The 23,338-nt window shown below is 35.5% G+C and overlaps 2 protein-coding genes across 9 annotated transcripts in view; both read left to right on the forward strand.

Moving 5' to 3' along the window:
- The window catches only part of LOC127448554 (diacylglycerol kinase eta-like), a 145,624-nt gene extending 141,097 nt beyond the window's left edge, over window positions 1-4,527 (forward strand). For all 5 annotated transcript variants that reach the window (XM_051711186.1, XM_051711185.1, XM_051711188.1 and 2 more), the window contains one exon: window positions 3,427-4,527. In XM_051711186.1, the coding sequence (XP_051567146.1) occupies window positions 3,427-3,513 (87 nt within the window). In that variant the 3' untranslated portion in view covers window positions 3,514-4,527. The remainder of the gene's footprint in view (window positions 1-3,426) is intronic.
- A 6,148-nt stretch (window positions 4,528-10,675) lies between these two features.
- The window catches only part of LOC127448552 (A-kinase anchor protein 11-like), a 31,901-nt gene continuing 19,238 nt past the window's right edge, over window positions 10,676-23,338 (forward strand). For 3 of the 4 annotated variants that reach the window (XM_051711181.1, XM_051711182.1, XM_051711184.1), the window contains exons 1-6: window positions 10,676-10,747; window positions 16,684-16,780; window positions 17,466-17,576; window positions 18,116-18,169; window positions 18,322-18,453; window positions 19,385-19,628. In XM_051711181.1, the coding sequence (XP_051567141.1) occupies window positions 16,718-16,780; window positions 17,466-17,576; window positions 18,116-18,169; window positions 18,322-18,453; window positions 19,385-19,628 (604 nt within the window). In that variant the 5' untranslated portion in view covers window positions 10,676-10,747; window positions 16,684-16,717. Of the gene's footprint in view, window positions 10,748-16,683; window positions 16,781-17,068; window positions 17,182-17,465; window positions 17,577-18,115; window positions 18,170-18,321; window positions 18,454-19,384; window positions 19,629-23,338 lie in introns of those variants that run through there. The other variant, XM_051711183.1, reaches the window with a different exon arrangement.

Below are 23,338 nucleotides of genomic sequence, written 5' to 3' on the forward strand. Positions count from 1 at the left end.
TTTTTTTCTTCTTTTTTTTTTTTTGAATCTGCTATAGTTCTTAAAGGGATAGTTCACCCAAAAATGAAAATTCTCTCATCATTTACTCACCCTCATGTCATCCCAGATGTGTATGACTTTCTTTCTTCTGAAAAACACAAATGAAGATCTTTAGATGAATATTTCAGCTCTGTAGGTCCTTACAATGAAAGTGAATGGTGACCAGAACTTTAGAGCTCCAAAAATCACATAAAAGAAACATAAAAGTAATCCATAAGACTCCAGTGGTTAAATACGTATCTTTTGAAGCAATATGATAGGTGTGGGTGAGAAAAAGAACAATATTTAAGTCCTTTTTTACTCAAAAACTTTCAGATGTAAAAGTGAAAGTGGTGATTTACAGTAAAACTTAAGCACTTCATTTTGATCTGTTTCTCACCCACACCTATCATATCACTTCTGAAGACATGGATTTAACCACTGGATTACCTCTATGTTTCCTTTATGTGCTTTTTGGAGCTACAAAGGTCTGATCACCAGTCACTTCCATTGCATGGACCAACAGAGCTGAAATATTCTTCTAAAAATCTTTGTTTGTGTTCTGCAGATGAAAGAAAGTCACACATCTGGGATGGCATTAGGGTGAGTAAATGATGAGACAGTTGTCATTTTTGGGTTTCCTTTAATATTCTATTATAGTCCTAGTTGTACATATTATGGCATAAAAATTAATGTTGATTTAATTCCTATGGTGAGAGGTAATACATTCTAATTATCTAGAAATTGTATTAATGAATTTATTAAATTGGTGTATTTGACGTACAGTACACCGATGAGACAGCTTGTTTTAAATTGTTAGAAAACATATGTCCGCATAAAGGTAAAAATTTCCCTGAAAATCAAATCCAGGTGGCAAATATTGCCCCTTAATGTAAAAGTTAATTTTTGACACTGGTCTCGGGTGATCCGATCACATGTGGGCAGCTCTAAATGCAGGTGTAAATGTGGTCCAAAACGTTTTGTGATCATTCTTCCACACTCAAGTGCATGTGACCACATCAGATTTGTATCAGGCTTAATTTAAAGGGCAATCTTAATGGTACAAGTTTAGACTATTGTGTGTTACTAGCTGTAAAGTTCAGTTGCACACTTGAATTGTGTAGGATTACCACACTGATGCCATAATAAAGCAGACAATTTGATAAAAGATAAAGCTCTTTAAACATTCTCACCAGAAACTAAATTCTGCTTTCATTTGGACTTGCTGGAAATATAACAATTAGAACCAGGACATCATAACACATCCAACATCTTTGTTCGAAACACAAGTTAAAGAATTACACACAAAAGGGTTATGAAATGGCTCAGTGTTGTGTAGTGCCAAATGTTTACAGTATGTGTATGTCCTAACAAATGTAAGGCACTCTGGTCACACTTATCACAAGAACCTTGGACTGTGCCATTTTTTCGCCTCTGTTATGTCCCCCCCATTTCAAATGTTCCTACCATTTATCTGGTTTGACGTCATTCTGTCTATAGGGGTGTCCTCAAAAAATACTGAAAACATAACTGCTTAGGAAATAAATAGGACTAAGTGTTTCAATGATAAACCAGTCAAGTCTCAAATAGTTTAAGCTCAAATTAAACAGTACTTTGGATATTTACTGTCTCAGTTGATTAGCTAATGTTTACAGTTTTACTCGGCCAGTCAGACACATCTAATTGCCTTTAACTTCAAAATGGTCAGTTACCACCTGATAAATCAATCTAATTGATTTATAGTGGTCGATCACTATTTTGTGCTTTAGTGCTAAACACAGTGGCAATCATTTAGAGTGACTTTACTGCCACTAGATGTCACTTTTCTACAGTTAACTCAAGCCTTTTGCTCACTTGACTTAATTATAGTTTGGGGAGATACCAAATTTGGGATCTCAGTTTTTAGGAATTTCCATAATACAGTGTCATTTAAATCAACGATAAATCAATTGATTAATTACTAATGGTAATACTGCACAACACATAACTGCAAATAACATGTTCACATAGCCTATTTTTTTTTATATCTTAAAGGAACAGTTCACCCAAAAATAATAATTCTCTCATCATTTACTCACCATTATGCCATCCCAGATGTGTATGACTTTCTTTCTATTGCAGAACACAAACAAAGATTTTTAGAAGAATATCTCAGCTTTTTAGGTCCATACAATGCAAGTGAATGGTGATTAGACCTTTGTAGCTCCAAAAATCACATAAAGGATGCATAAAAGTAATCCATATGACTCCAGCGGTTAAATCTATATCTTCTGAAGTGATATAATAGATGTGGGTGAGAAACAGATCAAAATTCCAAAAAGTCATTTTTTACTCTAAATTTCCACTTTAACTTTCACATCTGAAAGTCACATGTGGTGCCTGTTTAGTTTCACTTTCAAATCTGAAAGTGAAAGTTAAAGTGGAGATTTATAGTAAAAATGACTTAAATATTGATCTGTTTCTCACCCACGCCTATCATATTGCTTCTAAAGACATTGATATAACCACTGGAGTCGTATGGATTACTTTTATGATTCTTTTATGTGATTTTTGGAGTTACAAAGGTCTGATCACCGTCCACTTGCATTGTATGGACCTACAGAGTTGAATTTCTTTTCTAAAAATCTTCATTGGTGTTCTGCTGAAGAAAGAAAGTCATACACATCTGGGATGACAGGAGGGAGAGTAAATGATGAGAGAATTTAAATTTTTAGGTGAACTATTATTGGCCTACTTAAGAAATGTGAATATTTATATTTTCATTCGGTAGTCATTTTTAGTGATTTTTTAAGATATATTTTGCTTGCTGTAGATTTAATTTTTGTTGTTGAAGTATCAATCATAATTCATTACTGTTAAAAATGCTAATAAATGTTAATAATGTTTGTAAAAAAAATGCCACTCTTTCTCAATACAATTCTGGTCTATCATAAAATATTTTGGACATTACTTTTGACATTGAAATGAAGCCATAACTTTGAACTCGCACTAAAAATCTGAAAACACCAAGTGAAGTTAGCAGAACTTGGTTTGAACTTGTTTTTGCTGTAGCTAAGCTGGATTTTTATATGTAGTGCATTTAAAAAGTATTTCTTTCAGTTAAACATTATATGTCAGCTTTGATCTTAAATCCTTTAAAGATCATGAAAAAATGCTTATAGAATCAAAAAAAACGGTTGTATCAAAAAAGTTGCTTTAGTGGTTGTAGATATATGGACATAAATGATACATAAACACATACATAAACATCTCATAATAACTTTCTATTGACCTTAATCCTAATTGTTTTTTTATTAATGTTTACATCATGTACTGAATTGAATTGCAATTTTATTTATTTTTTCCAGACTGGTGTGACCTCTCTAAATGCGTTATTCTGAGTGCACTTCTGTTTGCTAATTCCCATAGGATCTGGGGATCTCGAAGGTGGGTCATATGAAGAGAATTCTCCAGGGAACTAAGGACTTGGCCAAGAGTTCAATGGTGGACCTGTGAGATGTCAACACAAATTCCCTTTGTGAGCGAAGAGGAGTTGAATCGGAGCTCCGGTGTACAGTATGAAAGCTCTTTGGTCATGTGGATAGAGGGCTTTCTGCCCTTTATTTAGGATTGCTTGGAGAAAAGCTAGGAATGTTTGTTTTAGAGCAAACGCTGGTGCCAAAATGACAAGGACTGTATCGGAGACTTTGTGTTGCTTTTAGATAGAAAAGCCATTCCTCACTTATCACGTCAATGGCACAATCAGGTATGCAATTCTCATCGTACAGGCAACCTTTGGCCTCTTCAAAAGATTCAAAACCAAGTAGCAAAACAGGACTTCCATAAAACGCTCTCTCTGAGAGAAGGAAGGCCTCTGAATAGCTTACTGGCCCTTTGCATTGCGGTAAATGGCAACAATGGGAGCGTGATTTGATGTGTCAGCAATATTCTGCTTTCGACAGCACTGTTTACATTTTACATAGACGAGGAAAAAAGGCTGCTGAAGTATTGCAGTCAAACTGCAATCATCGTAGAATGGTTGTGGAGTCCAACAAGGACTCCACAAAGTTCAGCAAAGGTTTTCTCTCGATAGTGAAATACTGATGCATGGGTATGCTTGCTATATTTGTATAGCTATTTTAATGCATGGTCAGCGTCTTGTTTTTTATTGTACAAATTAACACTTGAACAAGTTTTATATGAATTTAGTATAATGCCATTTGTTACTACTGAAGCATCCCTTTGGTCAAAGTAGACTGCTGATTTATATCTATTTATCTATCTGCATGGAAACTTTGTGTCAATAAGCAGTGTCATGTGCCATATTTATTGTAAAATGAGCTTTATTGGTAAGAATTTTTTTTAACCTTTTAGTAGGACTTTAGGTAAGTCTACATATTGGTGAAATAAGTACCAAAGTGTATCAAATTTTAGATCTTCTAATAAGTGTGACATTTTAAATGCTTAAAGGGATAGTTCACCCAAAAAATGGAAATTCTCTCATCATTTGTTCACCCTCATGCCATCCCAGATGTGTCTGTAGGTCCATACAAAGCAAGTAAATAATGACCAGAACTTTGAAGCTCCAAAAATCGCATAAAGGTAGCATAAAAGTAATCCATAAGACTCCAGTGGTTTAATCCATGTCTTCAGAAGCAATATGATAGGTGTGGTTGAGAAACGGGTTAATATTTAAGTCCTTTTTCACTATAAGTTCTTCTTCCTGCCCAGTAGGTGGTGATATGCACGAAGAATGCGAATTGCCAACATAAAAAGAGATTTATAGTAAAAAAGGACTTAAATATTGATCTGTTTCTCACCGACACCTATCATATCGCATGTGAAGTTATGGATTTAACTACTGGAGTCATATTGATTACGTTTATTCTGTCTTTATGTAGTTTTTGGACTTTCAAAGTTCTGGCCACCATTCACTTGCATTGAATGGACCAACAGAGCTGAAATATTCTTTTAAAAATCTGCATTTCTGTTCTGCAGAATAAAGAAGTTCATACACATCTGGGATGGCATGAGGGTGAGTAAATGATGAGAGAATTTTCTTTTTTGGATGGACTATCCCTTTAAATCCCCCCCCCCCTTTTTTTTTCTTTTCTTTTTCTTTTTTTTTTCTTTTTTTTTTTTTTTAAAGAGGACACTACAAAGATTCACCTCAAAAATTAAAGTTCTTTAATGATTTACTCCCCCTGATGTTGTTTCAAACCCATAAGACTTACTTTCTTTTGTGGAACACAAAAGGAAATGTTAGGCATAAAATTAGCCTCAGTCACCATTCACTTTCATAATATGGGTAAGAGCAGCAACAAACACTCTTCAGTTTCTGCTTTTGTTTTCGACAGAAGAAAGTCATACAGATTTGAAAAGACAAGAGGGTGTAAATGAGAATAGAAAAACACTAAGATCTCTAGAATATTCCCACAGTGTCTATTTCCTCTCTGTGTAACTTAAAACTTAAGATATTGTAATGCATTAGTTGGAAAAGGAAATATAGTGTTTTAAATAAGAAATTACAGTTGACCTGCAAATACATTACATATTGTTGATTTTTGCTCCTCAAACACAGTTCAGGAATCCAGTGCAAGTTTGATAGGATACCTATATCTGCGTTTGGTTGGTGGCATTACAGGGTATAAGAGATGTTTTGTTTGTTAATATATGCACTGTAAATATGTTGAAGAGTCTAAACTGTTAACTCCTGTTATGATTAAAGCCTTTGTATAGTAGAATGCTTACATGCTATTATCAAATTACACATTGAATTGTGTACAGAGCACCATAACACCTTTGTAAATTCTTAAGTAATCACCTTTACATTATAAGTGCTGTTATATTTTATTTATTTTGATACATTTTTTTCTCGATGAAGCTTTATTTTGCGATGTTTTTCCATGGAAAACTAAAAAAGGTGGTCTTGTAGACATACAATTCATGCCATGTTCTCTTCAAAATTCATAAATCTTCCATAAGCAAATTTTTGATCATGTTTAACTGTGCTTCCAGGATAATTTGCTAGACGGCTGGATGTTTCCTCGGACCGACTCTTAAACTTATGTACCTCTTTATTTTTTCTGTAAAAAAAGGGGGATTTTGAACTTTGCCCTACACCTCGTTGTAAATTAGCCAACCCAACTGACAGTTCATCTGGAACTCATAACAGTAGACTTCAGTTTATGTTATATTATAATTTTCCTCTAGAGGGTGTTAGATAATATCAAAGAATTTTTTGTGTGTGTGTGTGTGTGTGAGAGAGAGAGAGAGAGAGAGAGAAATAGACTTTGGAAAAGATGTGTTGTTCCCAGCCAAGAAATGTAATTCCACCCATAATTTATCTGTAGTAAGAATTAAAACAAATATGGAGAATGAGCGTAAGTCTAGAGGGATGGGTTTGGTTTGTTGGGTGGAATCTTGAAAAAAAAAATGCAGCCTGTTTATAAAAAGGAAAATACACATTTGAAGAGTTCATTTAGAGTTTAGTTCATTATCATCAAACAATGGAACTAGTAGGACTGAATTACATGACAGCAATTCATTAATCAATAGTTGAAATTGTGTGCAAAATGATGGTAGAACAGTGCCGAGGATGTTGGATTTGATAACTCAAAATCTGCTTTTTGTTCCACAATACATGTTATCTGTTCATTGTGGTTTTATTAGCAAATTAATGTCTCTCCCTCCCTTTATTCATTGAGTTCATTTAGGTTTGACTGAATTCCTCAAAAAGATCCACAGGATTTGGCAAACCGCATGTCCTTTGCAGTTTACAACACTTGCATATTGTAGCTAATTAATCATGCTTTTAACTCCCAATAAAAGTGTTGTACTCTCAGCTCAGTTTAACCAGCCAGCATTTACACATACATTTTTGTTCATTTGGATTGACGCTGAAAAGTACAATATGGACAAATTGGCAGTGTGTGTGTGTTTTTATTTATTTGATTTTTTTTTTTACAAGTTTTAGAAATGTAAAAATATTTACAAATATTTTATTTTATAAATACATTTGTACAGTGACACATTAACTATTTTATCCCTTTACACTAACCTTACCCCTTATATATATATATATATATAAGAAACAGATACATTTAATCACAATAATTAATTTTAAAAAATGGCAAAAAGTAGTCCAAACGGACAAGAGCTGCATTCGATTAGATGCTGTCAATATTGTACATTGCAGTATCTATGCAATGTAAGTAAATGTACGGATGCAAGGACAACACTTACATAAGAATACAGTACCTATAAATACTCATAAAATGACATTGGTTTAAGACATTTTTCAATGTTTCAATCTATTACACAGAATTCCACAAATTTTACCCCAAAAATATCCTCAACAAATGCAGCCAGGGTCTGTGCATCTGTAATAGAACATTTGAAAATCTGAATTTTAAAAACAGCATCCAATTCTAAGATAAACATTTTATCCAACAATCAAATGCTGCATTTGATATTAAGCAACCATACTTGTTGTGGTTACATGATATATCTAACACATCTCCGTGCATTGCTGAGTGTGACTGAATGTACTGAGTGGCTGAAAGTTCCCATTGAAAAAGGTAATTTCCACTAGCTAGCTAGAATCATTACCAAAGACACAATTTCAGTTTGAGAACACCTTTGTGAAAGGTCGAGAGATTATGAAGCTCCTTGAAGCCCTGCATAATTGGCCTTACACTGTATCTGTTAAGAAAGCTGTAGCAGTTTGACCTTGTTTATGGTGCCTCTGTATAGTTGATTTGTTTCCACCAAACTTAAATCACACAAGTGCAGTCTTCCTCTCATGCCACAGTGAATACATCTGCACACAAACCATGAATATCAACCTCAGAGAGTTCTCAAGTGACCATGTGTTTTTGACTATGAATGATCGTGGGCTTTTGGCTTATTGATAATAGAGAACATAAAGCTGTAAACTGCCTGACATTTAGAAAAACTATTTGTTTGAGGAATTTGTAGGGCAGGGAAACATATCTTTGGTGTGGTTTCTATCCATTTAAGAGAAGTGCGATGTGAGTTTCATTTGTTTACATTGTGTTTACAATGGCACAGTTTCATTTTTAAGACTACATGTATAGGTATATTTACAACACTTGCATATTTATTAAGGTTAAACAACTGATCTATTCGTTTTCACTATTGGAATATAATGTTACAGTAGTCACTTGTATTGATATCTGGATGATTTTTTGCTAAATAGTAGGTAATTTTTATGACTACTAAGTGACTGTTTTCTGTGCCTTTTTATCGTAGATGCATGGTTAACTATTTATTACAATATGAAGGTCACTAAGATGTGTATTTTTGTATCCTGATTAAATAAATGTTTCAGTTTTGATGTACATTTTGAGGTGGTAAAATGCTGCCAGTTGATATCTTCCTTCTTCAATAAAACTGAATGCATACAAAGTATACGTTGTTGTTTATCTGTATTTTACTTCTGTGCTTGAATTTTTGATTACATTAAATGTAATATACATTTAAATTAACAATAATGGAATAACAAACTGTTATGTTTGCTGACCATACAGTAGGAATTTGTTTAGGTCAGCACCATTATCATAAATATACATACAACTGTACTTGTGTGATAGCCGTGCACCTCGTATCAGAAAGGCCTGCACAGTTAACTGTTTTGCTGTGCATATAAAGTTGTTTAGGTGATGAGCATACATGTGGCCCATGTACTGTACAGCACCACAAGACAAATGACTCATATATAACAACAATATACCAAACATACCAACAGCAGAGTGCAACGGGGCTAAAGGCACCACTTAAGTAAATGTAGCTTTTTTCTGGTCACAAAATGTATCATGGCCTTTTTACCCCAAATACTTTCCTTTCACTTATTGGAGAGTTATTTAAAACGGTTTGATTTGATGACCTTAAACAAAACTGAAAATGATAAATAAGAATTTTGTCTCAATAGAAATGTGTTAATTTCGGGGATTTTCATTAGCTACATAAATTTGCAACATTTAAAAGAATAATAAAAAAAATAGATCAAATTGCCTCAAAATCAACCTTTAGACAACACATGCAAAGATCTCATGGATCAGGAAAAATTTCCAGTGTATAGTGACAAACAGGTGTTTAAGAAAGTACTGTGGTAGTTTTTGTTGCTATTTAGTGTTTTGTAAGAAAATAAAATCAGTGGAGTCTTTTACCCCACAGAGCCTTTAGCCTCATTGTACCCTACCACAAAACAGATGACCCAAATGAAGTTATATTATTTGACAGCTATTCGTTTGTCAATTACCAACTATTAATACCCTGTTGCATGTTACAGGCCATCATCACAACATGAAGAGTATTTCGTGTGTATTTAAAATGTATTGTCACTTAAGGGGGCAGATCAAAAAAATAAATAAATCCATTCTGATTCCTGTAATCTGATTATTCTAATTCATTTTAAAAGTGTCATGTTATGAGGGATCAAATTTCCCTGGATCTTTTGACATATTAGAGTTTATTGTACTATAAAAACAGAGTCTTAAAGGGGACAGCACAGAATACTGAGCGTTTCAGAGAGAGAGCCAGAGACGGGTGGAAAAAAGGTCATTTTATACTATATTATAACTTTTTTTGTGCAAAAAACTTTACTAACATTATAAGTGAACCTCGAGAAAAAAATTATAAAGTAAAAAAAATGCATGGCATGGCCCCTATACTACAAATCTCCACTTTCACTTTCACACTCTTTAAGATTTTGAAAGTGAAAGTGGAGATTTATGGTAAAAAAAAAAAAAAAGGACTTAAATATTTATCTGTTTTTCACCAACACCTATAACATCGCTTCCGAAGATTTGGATTAAACCACTGAAGTCTTATGGATTGCTTTTATACTGCTTTTATGTGCTTTTTGGAGCTTCAGAATTCGGGTCATACAGAGTTTAAATATTCTTCTAAAAATCTTCATTTGTGTTCTGCTGAAGAAAGAAAGTCATACACATCTAGGATGGCATGAGGGTGAGTAAATGATGAGAGAATTATTATTTTTGGATGAACTATCCCTTTAAGGCATTTCCCACTTTGTGATTTAATAATTCATGCATCATGAAAATGTTTTCTTTAGAATATAGTGTTGCCCTCTGAATTTCAAATGTTACAACATGAAAAGCTGACAATACAATTAAAGGTGCACTCAGTTTATGTTCACGTTGCAGAATTGTTTAAACAATACTTTTTAGTTACCATCATCAGCCATGATCATTATAACCAATGAGTGAAAGTGTTCGATAACAGTGCGGTTACTGAGATTAAGCTAGTAGTATTTGGCTGGTCATGTGAACATGGCAGCCCCCCATGAGGAGACCCTCTCCATGTAGAATAAAACAGCTTTTATAAGGTTACTGACATGACTGAAGTCTTCATCTCATGTGAGTGCTCAACATTACAATTCATTTCTTTAGAAGTACAACTTTTTAAATGAGGGGGAAATTACTGAGTGCACCCTTAAAAATAGGGTTAGAGTTGTTTTTTTTTTTTTTTAAATATAGAAATCAAGACAATCTAATTAATATACAAATAGTGCACCTTTGAAATATACTTTGCACATCAAACCCTGCGGTGTAGTTGACTTCTATCAGTGATTCTGCGATCAATTTGCTCGTATCGTGCGATCGGTATTTGATGAATCTCGCCTGCTCGTCTTGTTTTCATGAGCTGAACGGACGTCACAGCAGCTCGCTGCTCACTGCTCACTGCACAGCTCTGACACTACAAGGTGAGATGCGCCTCGGACAATTTCATTTAAATGCAATTCGACACCCAACATCACATATCACAGAACAGTTAAAAACCAATCGAACGGTCTGTTAACCGTGGATAATATATAACTGTATGATCAGCTCAGGCCTGATGCTAATGCGCGAGCCAGCTGCGTCTGTCATGACATCATCAGGCTTTAGCATCATATAAACATTTCACAGATTATCACGATTTTCACCTGTGGTTATTCAGTAGTTCATCCCGCACTGGAGGAACTGAAGCTGCCGTGTATGACGATGCTTGAGAATGAAAACAACGTAAATGAGCCATTAAAGACAGCACCAGTTATAACGAATACATGTCTGGAGATGAACTGTGAAGCGGTGAATTGGTCAAAACATTGTATACTGTTGTTCTAATAGTCAAATGGAGGTTTTGTCATGGCTGTTTGGGTTGTGATGCATTTATTTTGAGGTGTGAAATGTTAAAAGCAGTGAAGATAGTAAGCAAACATTGAGTACTGAAATCAGAGTATTATGTCAGCAGTTGCGGAAATCACAGTAATTCACTGCCACTCCCCTTTGCAAAATGGGAATGGTCAGTATTACCATAAACATCTGTTGACTTCAGGAAGTCATCTGACCCTCTGTATCTCCCTGCTGACACAAAACAGATCACATGCAGCAGCCAAAGCCATCACATTGTCATTTTAACACTCATGTTGTGTTGAGATTGACTGTATTCTCTTTAAGTTTGGGGGCCCAGAGACTTTTCTGAGATTTTTCCTTTTTAAGTCTTTTAATACGTCCTTCTGACTTATCTCCCAGTAAACAGACATTATTGACGATCTAACCTGTCTGTTGTATCACAAATGTACGGATTCACTTTTCAGATATTCATATCCAATATTGCTTTTGTTTTGTCCATTTTTATTTTATTTTATTATTATTATTTTAATCTGGAGTCTCTGAGACCTCAAAAATGAGTCATGTAACATTTTCTGTTTCTTCATGCCTTGTTTTCAATTTGGATTTTTGTTGATAATCATCTCTCATAACTTTAGGAAGTATCAACATGACTCTTAAGAAATGTTAAGAAAGTTTTTTTTGAGCTAATATTTATTTCCTCTTCACTGAAGATGCCTCTGGGGTTTAGACTTGGTCGTGAGCTTTCTCTTTTAAGTACTGCTTACCTCTGCAGTTCTCACCCACACGCTTGCTGAAATGCATCAACGCCTGACCTATTTCAGCATTCAGGTGTGAACTTCAAAAGAAGGGCTGTATTAAGCAGACAGGGGTTAATTGTGTAAAATTCAGTTGAAATTAACTGATGTTTTTCCATCGATGGTTTAGCCTATAGAAATTAATCATGAACATTTGATTAAGAGGAAAGTGAAGTGTGCTGCTATCAAAATGTCCAAAAAGTTATTTGAAAAGGAGCATGGATAATTTTATGATATTTACATTCATCAAAAAGAATGAGAGTGTATGACTTAGTCTTTGTTGTAATGCTTTTAATTTGTGAAGCTTTTTTTTTTTAAGTTAATTTTCCCGAATTGTTTGGTAAACACGTATATATTTTACTTATTAAAATCACTTGAAAGTGGAACTTTAAGCTTAAACACTTAAAAAAGCTTTAAATACAACTAGCCAATCAACTAAAAATATACTCATGGAAAACCTGCCTACTTTCTGAGAAATGAGAATCACTGTAGAGAATAAGATTTACAAACAAGTAATAAAAAGAAAGAATTTTTTTTTGAATGTCAACACACAATATGCATTAAATTATTGCAGTATTACAGTTATTACGGTCTATGAGTCAGCATTGAATAAGTGGAATAAAAATAAAGCTCAGTAGTTAAACATTCAGATGCATTACAGTAATAATCTTTTTAAGAATCCAGAAATATTGAAGGAATATTTCGGGTTCAATACAAGTTAAGCTCAATCGACAGCATTTGTGGCATAATATTAATTACCACAAAAATTAATTGACTTGTCCCTTCTTTTCTGTAAAAAAAGCAAAAATCTGTGTTACCGTGAGGCACTTACAGGGGAAGTGTTGCAGGGAGGAGGGCGGGGCCGGGCCGTGATGATTTTAGGCTAACCAAGCCCAAGAGTGGGATAAAGGCGGCCGGAGGCGGCAGTTCGGCAGAGAGAGAGCTACAGAGCTAGTTAATGATTAACCTAAAGCAAAAGACATAAAACACAAACACATACAGGGCAGCTGCCTGTAGCTCTCTCTCTGCCGAAATGCAACAATTTGCCGCAAGTTTGCCGCAAAGCTCATTTGCATGTGAAAATGATCAGTGGCGAATTTGCTAGGAACTCTCGGGAAGTGAATGGGGCCCAAATTTTGAACGTTATAATACGCTTTGTTTCAAAAGTATAGTGAAAAGACACAAACAATATACGTGTTAGCATGATTTTAGTGTGATAAAAGTGCTTACTAACCTTTTCTGTGTAAAGTTATAGCCAATTTTACAAATTCGTTACCTTGACGATATAACCATAAAACCCTAAATTGACTGTAAAAATGACAATTTAAACAACTTTAGAGCTCAAACAGTACATTGGTTTTAACAGAAGAGTTAATGTAAGTGTTTTTATAAAATGATAAGCTTCACATTTCTGCATGACTTCACTTCTATTTTAAGTGCCCCGATTTTTACTTTTTTTAAAGAAAAGGTCGAGATCGAGTCGAGATAAATTTTGGTAATCAACATTATGCCACAAGTGCTGTTGATTGAGTTTAACTTGCATTGAACATGGAATATTCCTTTAATGTTTCTAAAATAACTACTTATATTAGGCTATATTATTCTAAAAGATTAAGAGCAAATTAATTACTATTTGTTGTACTGCCTTTAAGCCATTTCAGTCATTAAATAGAGTATTACTGTAATTATACTGTGATGTGTAATGAGGCAGGCGAGGATGGAGGATCTAAATGCAGCTTTTAATGTAAACAAAAGATGAACAAGGTAACTCAGAATAAAATGAAAACAAAACACAGGGAACCAGGTATAGAACATGACAATACATGTGAAGACTGACAAACTAACCAGGGGAAACAAGGGCTTAAATAAGGGCATTTTGAAAAGGAAGTTTAGTCTGAGATTCTTAGATCATGTTTTGCCATTAACCGCAAATAGTTAAACTAATGAAAAGTTATATAATTAAAAGGAATACAATTATTTTTCAAATAATATAATGACTTTTCATAGTCTCTAATGATAAGTTATACAATTAAAGGAATACAGTTATTTTGAGTAATATAATGACTTTTCACAATCTCTAATGAAAAGTAAATATTACAGTGCCAGCTATTTTTATTATGCCATCAGTTTAAAGTCCTTGACCAAATTTGTTTGTCGAACCATTAACAAATGTCATTCTAAAATTAGTCTGAGCAAGCTTACAGGGAGATATTTCAATTTTCCAGCTTTAATGATTAAACCACAAGAGCAGACTAAACCTCTTCTAACCAATTAGGCTGTGTGTGGCACTTTATTTTTTTCTCAAACATAACACTCTTTGCTTGTTTCACATACGCTTTTGCAGTGCACAGATAATATCTCACATCAGGCGGTTCAGACTATGTGAGAATGTGATAATTTCCTGATATTGAGTAGACACTGTCTTGGCCTGTATTTTTTCATCATAGAAGCCATCATACACACCATACACATGTAGATAGCCCTAGATAATTTGCCTGCTGTATACCGTATCGTGTTGAAGATGTACAGACTGTTAAACTTTCACATAGTAAGGCTGTCTTAAGTTATCTCATATACATTCACACCTGTGTTTCAAGTGTCTGTCTAACTGGAGCAGCTCGAATGTCCATTTTTTGACAGGTCATGTGTATTTTACAAGATACTTCAGTATTCTAGTTCACAAACCTCATTTACAGTTCTGTGCAGAAGTTTTAAGCACTTGTGAAAAATGTTGCATAGTGAGGATGTGTTCAAAAGATAATGCCATGATGAATTTTTAATTATCAATTCACTTCATAGAAAGTCCAGTAAACATTAAAAAAGCTAAATCAATATTTGGCTTTCAGCACCAATTCTCATAGGTACACCTGGACATTTTTTCTTGGTTGTTGGCAGATAGGATGTACCAAACTTGGAGAACTTTCCACAGTTCTTCTATCTATTTAGTCTGTCTCAGTTACTTCTGTCTCTTCATGTAATCCCAGACTGAATCAATGATGTTGAGATCCGGGCTCTGTGGGGGCCATAACATCTGTTGTAGGGCTCCTTGTTCTTCTATTCAATTTTATTTGCAAAGGAAACGTTGAAATCTAAAATTGATATTTCATACGGATGCACTAAAAGCAGAATATATAAAATAATCGTTTTTAACAGTTTTGTTGAAAAATGTAATGCGCCTTAAGACTTTTGCACAGTGCTGTACATCGCAAGCCAAATTTGCGAGCCAAAATGTCAATGGTCATGGTCACCCCGTCTATTAACATATCACATGGATCCCAATACTACAGAGCGCAACAGTCTGATTCCAGAAGTGAACATTTTCTCCCTAGGGTCATAGATAGCGTATCAATTAAACACCTAATGCGAGGCATTGGTGCTAAAAAAGCTTTCTGTCTTTGTCAGTAAGTGAAAAAGAGAGAAGGAAATATGAAATAGCTAATTTTATTTAAACTAAAATCACATTGTATTTATGATTTCTGACTTCGTACGAACTTTCCAGAAGGACCTGAGCGCAGCAATACTTTGCAAGACATTCCATTTATTAAACAATTTTATTTTATTTATTTTGGAAATAACACACTGATGGCTTCAACAAAAGCATATACCAGCGGTTAACAACCTCTGAACTCATGGTAGGTTCATAACTTATTCTTAATAATCTATTTTAGCATTCTGGTACCACCACACATAATAATGGGGAATGTAGTTTTGTTGCACATTCCAGTAACCTCATAAACTAGCTAAATGACACTTTATTTCTTTCTTTCTGGCAAACCTTATTGCTATTCTTCATTAACAGTACAAAAATGTATACAATCTATGAAATTAATTATTACCATACCAATTTGCTTCCACTATGATTCTTTAATCGACACACCTCAACTTGTTTACTACTGGTAAATACGATTTGCGGTGATGTTCATGTGCATTCAACTCATAAAATACGATCATTTAGACTTGACTTGAATGCACCAAACTACACTACCATGAATGTTGAAGAGAAAGATCCACCAATCAGAGAATCACTTCAAACAAATTACGGCAAAGAGCTCTGCAGCGACTGCCCACTTCATTTACACACTGATATATTTGCATATTTTACAATAAAATTAAAATGTATTGTTTCTATACTTATAATCAGCAACATTAAATAAATAATTTTATATTTTTCCGTCGTTTTAATTTGATTACGTCATTTGCAGTGCTTCTTTGGATTGTAGTTCATTCTGTCTTGAAAGACGTTAAGTAAACACTCTTGTACTTTTTACTTTTTTGTCTGATTTTTTTTAATACTTTAATCAAGTTTGTAATTTTGTGGTTCACCTCAGAGCTGGTTGGTTTGTTTCAAGGCTTATAACCTTTTATGAAGTACTTTATGAAATCCCTATGAAAAAAAAAACTTCCTGAACCAATATGGCTCAAAAAGTGGGCGGGCACTTTTGTACTCTAAAATACGTCATTATAATTATATTTAAGTAAAAAGAAAATAAGTCATGATAATGTTATGTGGTGGATTACAGCTCGTGGAGGAGGGCATCCCCAGATGAGTCTTGGTTCCTTCCAAGGTTTCTTCTTCATCTGCTTGAACATCTTAGGGAGTTTTTCCCTTCCACTTTGGCTTGCTCACTGAAGGCACTATTCTTTATAAAGCTGCTTTGCAACAATATGTATTTTAAGCTATACAAATATAATGAACTTGACATATTTTAACCCACACTTTTCACCTATAGGAGAGGATTGCCTCCCGTCCAGTCCTCCAACATCATGGATGCCTGTGCACGGATCAGAGGGGTCCCACTGAAGAGCCGTGCCACTATGAGGAAAGAGGTATAAGGTTGTCTACCACAGTGGCTTTCAACTGGCTCTGTTTCAGACCCAAATTTTGCATTGGACATCAAGAGGTCTCCAAACATAGGACCTAAATTGTTTAGAGGACAAAAGTTAATTCCGTTGGTTTCAGTCAGTATTTCACAAAAACAAAACACATTGTGATTGGCTCAGATCATGGTTATCCTCGTTGAAGGTGAGCCTGCAGTTAATGTAGTCCGGGTGGTATTATTTATTTTTTACCCTGTGTTGTTTTGTTCATGCTTTCAAGGATGAGGGCATGTCACACAACCTGCCCTTGTTGGCATCTGTCTAATTTGGCTAGCTTCTACCAAGTCACAGTCACATGAATTTGCCAGAATACAGATGGATTGGACACACGTCAACCACAAAAGATACTGGTAACCATTTCCCCCTCCCTTTATTAAGTTAATAAGCATATTTATTTTGCTATCTGACTATTCACAATTATGTGGGGAGTTGCGGTTTATTATATGCATTTAGCATTGTTTTTTCCCTACGACCCATTTTAGGCCGCAGCCCACCAGTTGTGAGCCACTGGTTCACCATGGTTCTTTGAATGAGTACTTACAGTAACTTAAGGTGGCATTTATTTGCCATTTTTCTACATGCATTCTGTTCTGATGCTCTTGCAATTTCCCACACGCTTTGTTTGTTTGAGCAGACCATCCATGATTGCTCGAATATGTGCCTGAAGAGCCTGTTGAAACACAAGAAAGAGCTGTGCAATGTGGTCGTGGAGCTGCATAATAAAGAACCACAGTGTCTATCAGAAGTAAGGAGCACACACATCAGCATAAATGAAAAAACAGAACAAAACTGCAATGTTATGTACTTTTTGGTTTTTGCACTTTAGAATTCCAAGGAAGTATATTTATGCATGAATGCAGCTGCAAAGAAATAAATTAAGTAGCATTTTTAACAATTAATGGAATAATTGACCATACAGATGTGTCAGTTCGAATGTTCTGTGACCTCTTTTTGAGCTGAGTGATTTTGAAAGCCAACAGATAAGATGATAAGAGAGTGGTTAGAGTCAACTGGGACAGTTGCATCTTACCTTATCACATACATAATTGCATGTCATGAGGTTTGGCTGAACCTATACATTTGAAAAAAACCCCTGCAGTTTGCAGTTGCAGTATGACTGGTTTTCTCTATACTAAAATGCTATTCATCCATATTGCGTTATAATAATTTCAAAGTATTTTCAGTTATTTTTGGTTTTCAGACTGTGGCACAACAGAATATTTAGAATGTATAATGCATGTAATCTTAATAAATGGCATGATTGTTTCCTCCTCTCTTTCATAGCTACATTATGTATGCTTACCTAGTCACACGGAGGGGGAAGATTTCACTTTACAGGCAAGTTCTATATGTGCCATGTCTTTTTAAACAGTTTCTGAAAGTTTGTCCAAGCAGGGCACATCAATAAGGATTTTAGATTTGCCAATTCTTTTTTTTTTTTTTTTTTTTTAACAGTGCGATTAATATGTTTTATTTTCTGATTATCACAGGCTCTGACTTCTCTCTCCACTGAGATGATGGAGATGCTTAGATCACTTCATGTACATACCCTTAAAGATGAAGAGATTCTACTCCTTAAAGACCCCAAAAGACCCTTTGAGAAAAAAGACAGTGTTTCCGAGGTATTTAGTGCATACATGTATAGTATACTTGAGTGTGTGTGTTATGTTCTGTTTGGGGTGAGTATTTGATGTTCTCATTATTTTGGTGTCAGGTGTCTTCATTGTTGTGTCTGGGTGTATTGTCTTTGTGAAACTGGGTCTGAGCAGAACTAACCTTGTGGAACACAGCCAGGGGTATTAAATTATATTGTACTCTGATTGAACATTACATCAAACCACAAATGTTTTTCAGACATAACAAGAGATTGCATGTGTTTTTACACACATGTCAGTAAAAAAAGAGTGCTGTCTGTGAGAAGTTAAACAAATCACAACTTCTCACGGAGTTATATCAGTTCAGAGCTTGACAATTTACAGACCGTTTGTGAATTACATTTATTCTTCCTGAGCAACATTAAGTTATCATAACAATATATCTTGACTACACAGGATGTAAGTAAAGATAATGCATAATCAGCTGGTCATTTTTGCAAAATAAACTCTGACAGGGTGATCAGGACCTTGATGCAAAGCATAATTATTTGCTATAATTGATATTATATGTTATATTTGTCATTATTTATACATTATCTTGCTTATTACATGGCTACTCACCAAATGTATAAATAAATGGAAACAAAATGTTGATTCAAGTTTTTTTTTTAATTTAATATATCAGAAGAAAGAGACTGCACAGTAATACAAGAGATATTACACTAACACAGCTATGTAGGACATTAGTTGCCTGTGACAATTGTCAATTATACAGTTTAGTGGTCAATACAGTATACAAACATATTTAAATATTTAAACACAGAATGCCATGATTGACCGATCAAAACTAAGTAGAGAGCTGTGTAATAAAGGCTTTGATCATGTCATACTAACAGTTAATTGATTCATATATTGATATTAATATATTTAAATGAAACCTTTTTTTCCCCAACCTCAGGTCAGCTGGTCAAGAGCCTTGTGTATATTGAGGCATAGCCCCACTCCTCAGGTTAGTGTTTGCACCTTGCTGGGGTTGTTGGCTCGATACACCGCTGGGATAAGGTATGCCCTGGAGTTACAGGTTCTGCAGAGGAGCATGTCAGAAGCATGTCAAGCTGAGGACGATGACACCAACCAGTCTGTCTCCTCTATTGAAGAGGACTTTGTTACTGCTTTTGAGCATCTTGAAGAGGAGGATACAGGTGATTAGTTATTGGTTACTTTACAAACGTACTTTTATTGCAAATTAGTGGTCGACCGATATATTGACAAGGCCGATAAATCAGCCGATATTCTGAATTTTTTTAATTATTGGCATCGGCCGATAAATTTTCCCCTTTGGCCGATTTGTTACCTGAGGGAGCTGAGAATCACCTGCTTGCATTTGAAGTGACAGAAACATGTAAACGACCAGTCACAGTTCGTTTTGTTGTTACGTGACATCATGTTACTACAACAATAGACCAGCGTGCAACACAGTCTCGTTTAAATGGTCTGCATATCAGAGCCGCAGCAGACGCATTTGAGCTCATAACGTTAAAGTGCTCGCATATTTTATTCTCCCTCTCTCTCCTCAACAGTTCCCTGTAACTTTTAACTGTCTTGTCTAATGATAAAAAGGCAAATATCAATAAAACTAATATCAAATGCTGTCTGCAAATATGTGCATATCTCATTTAAACAGATGTAATAAACCAACCTCACACAACTTGAGCAGATCCAGCATCCTGTGGAGCGCTCATAAATCTTCCTTTGAAGCACGTATTCTAGCAGTCTCTCCTCAACAGTTCCCTGTAATTTTTCTAATGATAAAAGGCAAATATCAATTAAACTTCTATTATATATTTGTAATTCACAAACCTCACGAAAATCCAGCATTTTTTTCCTGTCGAGCACTCATCTAATTTCTTCCTCTGAAGCATGTATTCTATTAGCCAGAATCAAAACTTCAGGATCAGGATCAAAAGTTCCTCTGATTCACAAATCATGACGGTCACTCCGTGACAATCCAAACAGGTGATAAAGGCCGTTTAAACTGTCAGGAGATTGCTGCTCGTGCTGGATCCACACAAACGCGTTAGAGCAACTTCAAATAAAAGCGCTTCACGTGTGCTATAAGTAAATGTCATATTCACTGTGCAATGTATGTGCAATTGTTCTGATTCTGTATTTTTTGAGAAAATGCGATTGCTAATGTGGACATGCCATCCTTCTTATTCCTATTTCCTTCTTCCTAATATATTAACAATTTCTTCATGTGTAAATCAATTACAAATATTTGATGACTAAACAGAAATCAGAAGAAACTCTACCATTTAAAATACAATATTCTTTTTTTAGATTCTTTTTTTACAAAGTTAAAGTTTAGTGTGAAATTGAGTAAATATAGTGCTAAATAAGAGTTTATTCATTTTTTAGCAATTTTATGTTTGTTATTTACTATATTAAATTGTGTGATATATCGGCCACCCTGCTCTTTGGATATCGGCATTGGCCATTTAAAAAAAACCATATCGGACGATCACTATTGCAAATAAATATTTTAATAATTACTAGGATGTCTTGTTGTCATTATGTAACCCCGTGTTTCTCAAGTATGACTATGTGTGCACAAAAAGCCCTTTTAGCTATTTTGAATAAGAAGCATTTACTAAATCTACAGTGCATCCGGAAAGTATTCACAGCGCTTCACTTTTTCCACATTTTGTTATGTTATAGCCTTATTCCAAAATGGATTAAATTCATTATCTTCCTCAAAATTCTACAAACAATACCCCATAATGACAACGTGAAAGAAGTTTGTTTGAAATCTTTGCAAATTTATTAAAAAAAACAAATGAAAAAAAAAAATAAATCACATGTACATAAGTATTCACAGCCTTTGCTCAATACTTTGATGAAGCACCTTTGGCACCAATTACAGCCTCAAGTCTTTTTGAGTATGATGCTACAAGCTTGGCACACCTATTTTTGGGCAGTTTCTCCCATTCTTCTTTGCAGGACCTCTCAAGCTCCATTAGGTTGGATGGGGAGCATCGGTGCACAGCCATTTTCAGATCTCTCCAGAGATGTTCAATCGGGTTCAAGTCTGGGCTCTGGCTGGGCCACCCAGGACATTCAGAGTTGTGCCGGAGCCATTCCTTTGTTATCTTGGCTGTGTGCTTAGGGTCGTTGTCCTGTTGGAAGATGAACCTTCGCCCCAGTCTGAGGTCCAGAGCGCTCTGGAGCAGGTTTTCATCAAGGATGTCTCTGTACATTGCTGCATTCATCTTTCCCTCGATCCTGACTTGTCTCCCAGTTCCTGCTGCTGAAAAACATCCCCACAGCATGATGCTGCCAACACCATGCTTCACTGTAGGGATGGTATTGGCCAGGTGATGAGCGGTGCCTGGTTTCCTCCAGACATTTCACTTGCCATTCAGGCCAAAGAGTTCAATCTTTGTTTCTCATGGTCTGAGAGTCCTTCAGGTGACTGGAGCCAAACTCCATGTGGGCTGTCATGTGCCTTTTACTGAGGAGTGGCTTCCGTCTGGCCACTCTACCATACAGGCCTGATTGGTGGAGTGCTGCAGAGATGGTTGTTCTTCTGGAAGGTTCTCCTCTCTCCACAGAGAAACGCTGGAGCTCTGTCAGAGTGACCATCGGGTTCTTGGTCACCTCCCTGACTAAGGCCCTTCTCCCCCGATCGCTCAGTTTGGCTGGGCGGCCAGCTCTAGGAAGAGTCCTGGTGGTTCCAAACTTCTTCCGTTTACGGATGATGGAGGCCACTGTGCTCATTGGGACCTTCAATGCTGCAGAAATTTTTCTGTACCCTTCCCCAGATCTGTGCCTCAATACAATCCTGTCTCGGAGGTCTACAGACAATTCCTTGGACTTCATGGCTTGGTTTGTGCTCTGACATGCACTGTTAACTGTGGGACCTTATATAGACAGGTGTGTGCCTTTCCAAATCATGTCCAGTCAACTGAATTTACCACAGGTGGACTCCAATCAAGTTGTAGAAACATCTCAAGGATGATCAGTGGAAACAGGATGCACCTGAGCTCAATTTTGAGTGTCATGGCAAAGGCTGTGAATACTTATGTACATGTGATTTTTATTTTATTTTTTTTCGTTTTTGTTTTTTTTAATAAATTTGCAAAGATTTCAAACAAACTTCTTTCACATTGTCATTATGGGGTATTGTTTGTAGAATTTTGAGGAAAATAATGAATTTAATCCATTTTGGAATAAGGCTGTAACATAACAAAATGTGGAAAAAGTGAAGCGCTGTGAATACCTTCCGGATGCACTGTATAGTGTAAGGCGGGGTGCCAAGGTGTTTGCATTCAAAGGGCAAAACTCCCCAGGGAGGCAAAGAGCAAATGTATGCTGAGAAAATCAACATATGAACTTTCTCACAATTAGGATCTCTTCCTGAGACATCACACCCCACTGAATGAAGATTGCAAAATCACTCCTCAATGCCGCTCTTCCACATCTGTCCCATTCTCTCCCCCTCCCTCATTCCCCTTCAGCATAAAATCACCTCAAACTCACCTAAGATCTGTTAGGTTACAAAAAATGTAACTAGGCACGTTTGGTATCATTTGAAAGGTCTCAGTGCGACTGGTACTATGGTCTCATCCCCACAACAGTATAATATCTCATAATACAGTTTTAAGAATGTAGACAAATTCTGGCCACTGCTTGGGGGTGCGCCTACCTCCTTGGTCTTTCATCTAAATTATAAAGTATGACCCCAGGACTTCCAAACCTAACCACTCCCAAATTCCCTTTGTTTATGTTTTCCCTGGTTTGGGTATTTAAGGAAATGTAACACTTTGTTCATTGGAATTTTCTGTAGCCAGAAATCCCTGTGGTGCTTACACGATGTATTTTGCTGAAGTCAGATATGCATCTGTTACCCTTA

The sequence above is a fragment of the Myxocyprinus asiaticus genome, chromosome 11, assembly GCF_019703515.2.
Source record: "Myxocyprinus asiaticus isolate MX2 ecotype Aquarium Trade chromosome 11, UBuf_Myxa_2, whole genome shotgun sequence".
NCBI classification, from domain to species: domain Eukaryota; kingdom Metazoa; phylum Chordata; class Actinopteri; order Cypriniformes; family Catostomidae; genus Myxocyprinus; species Myxocyprinus asiaticus.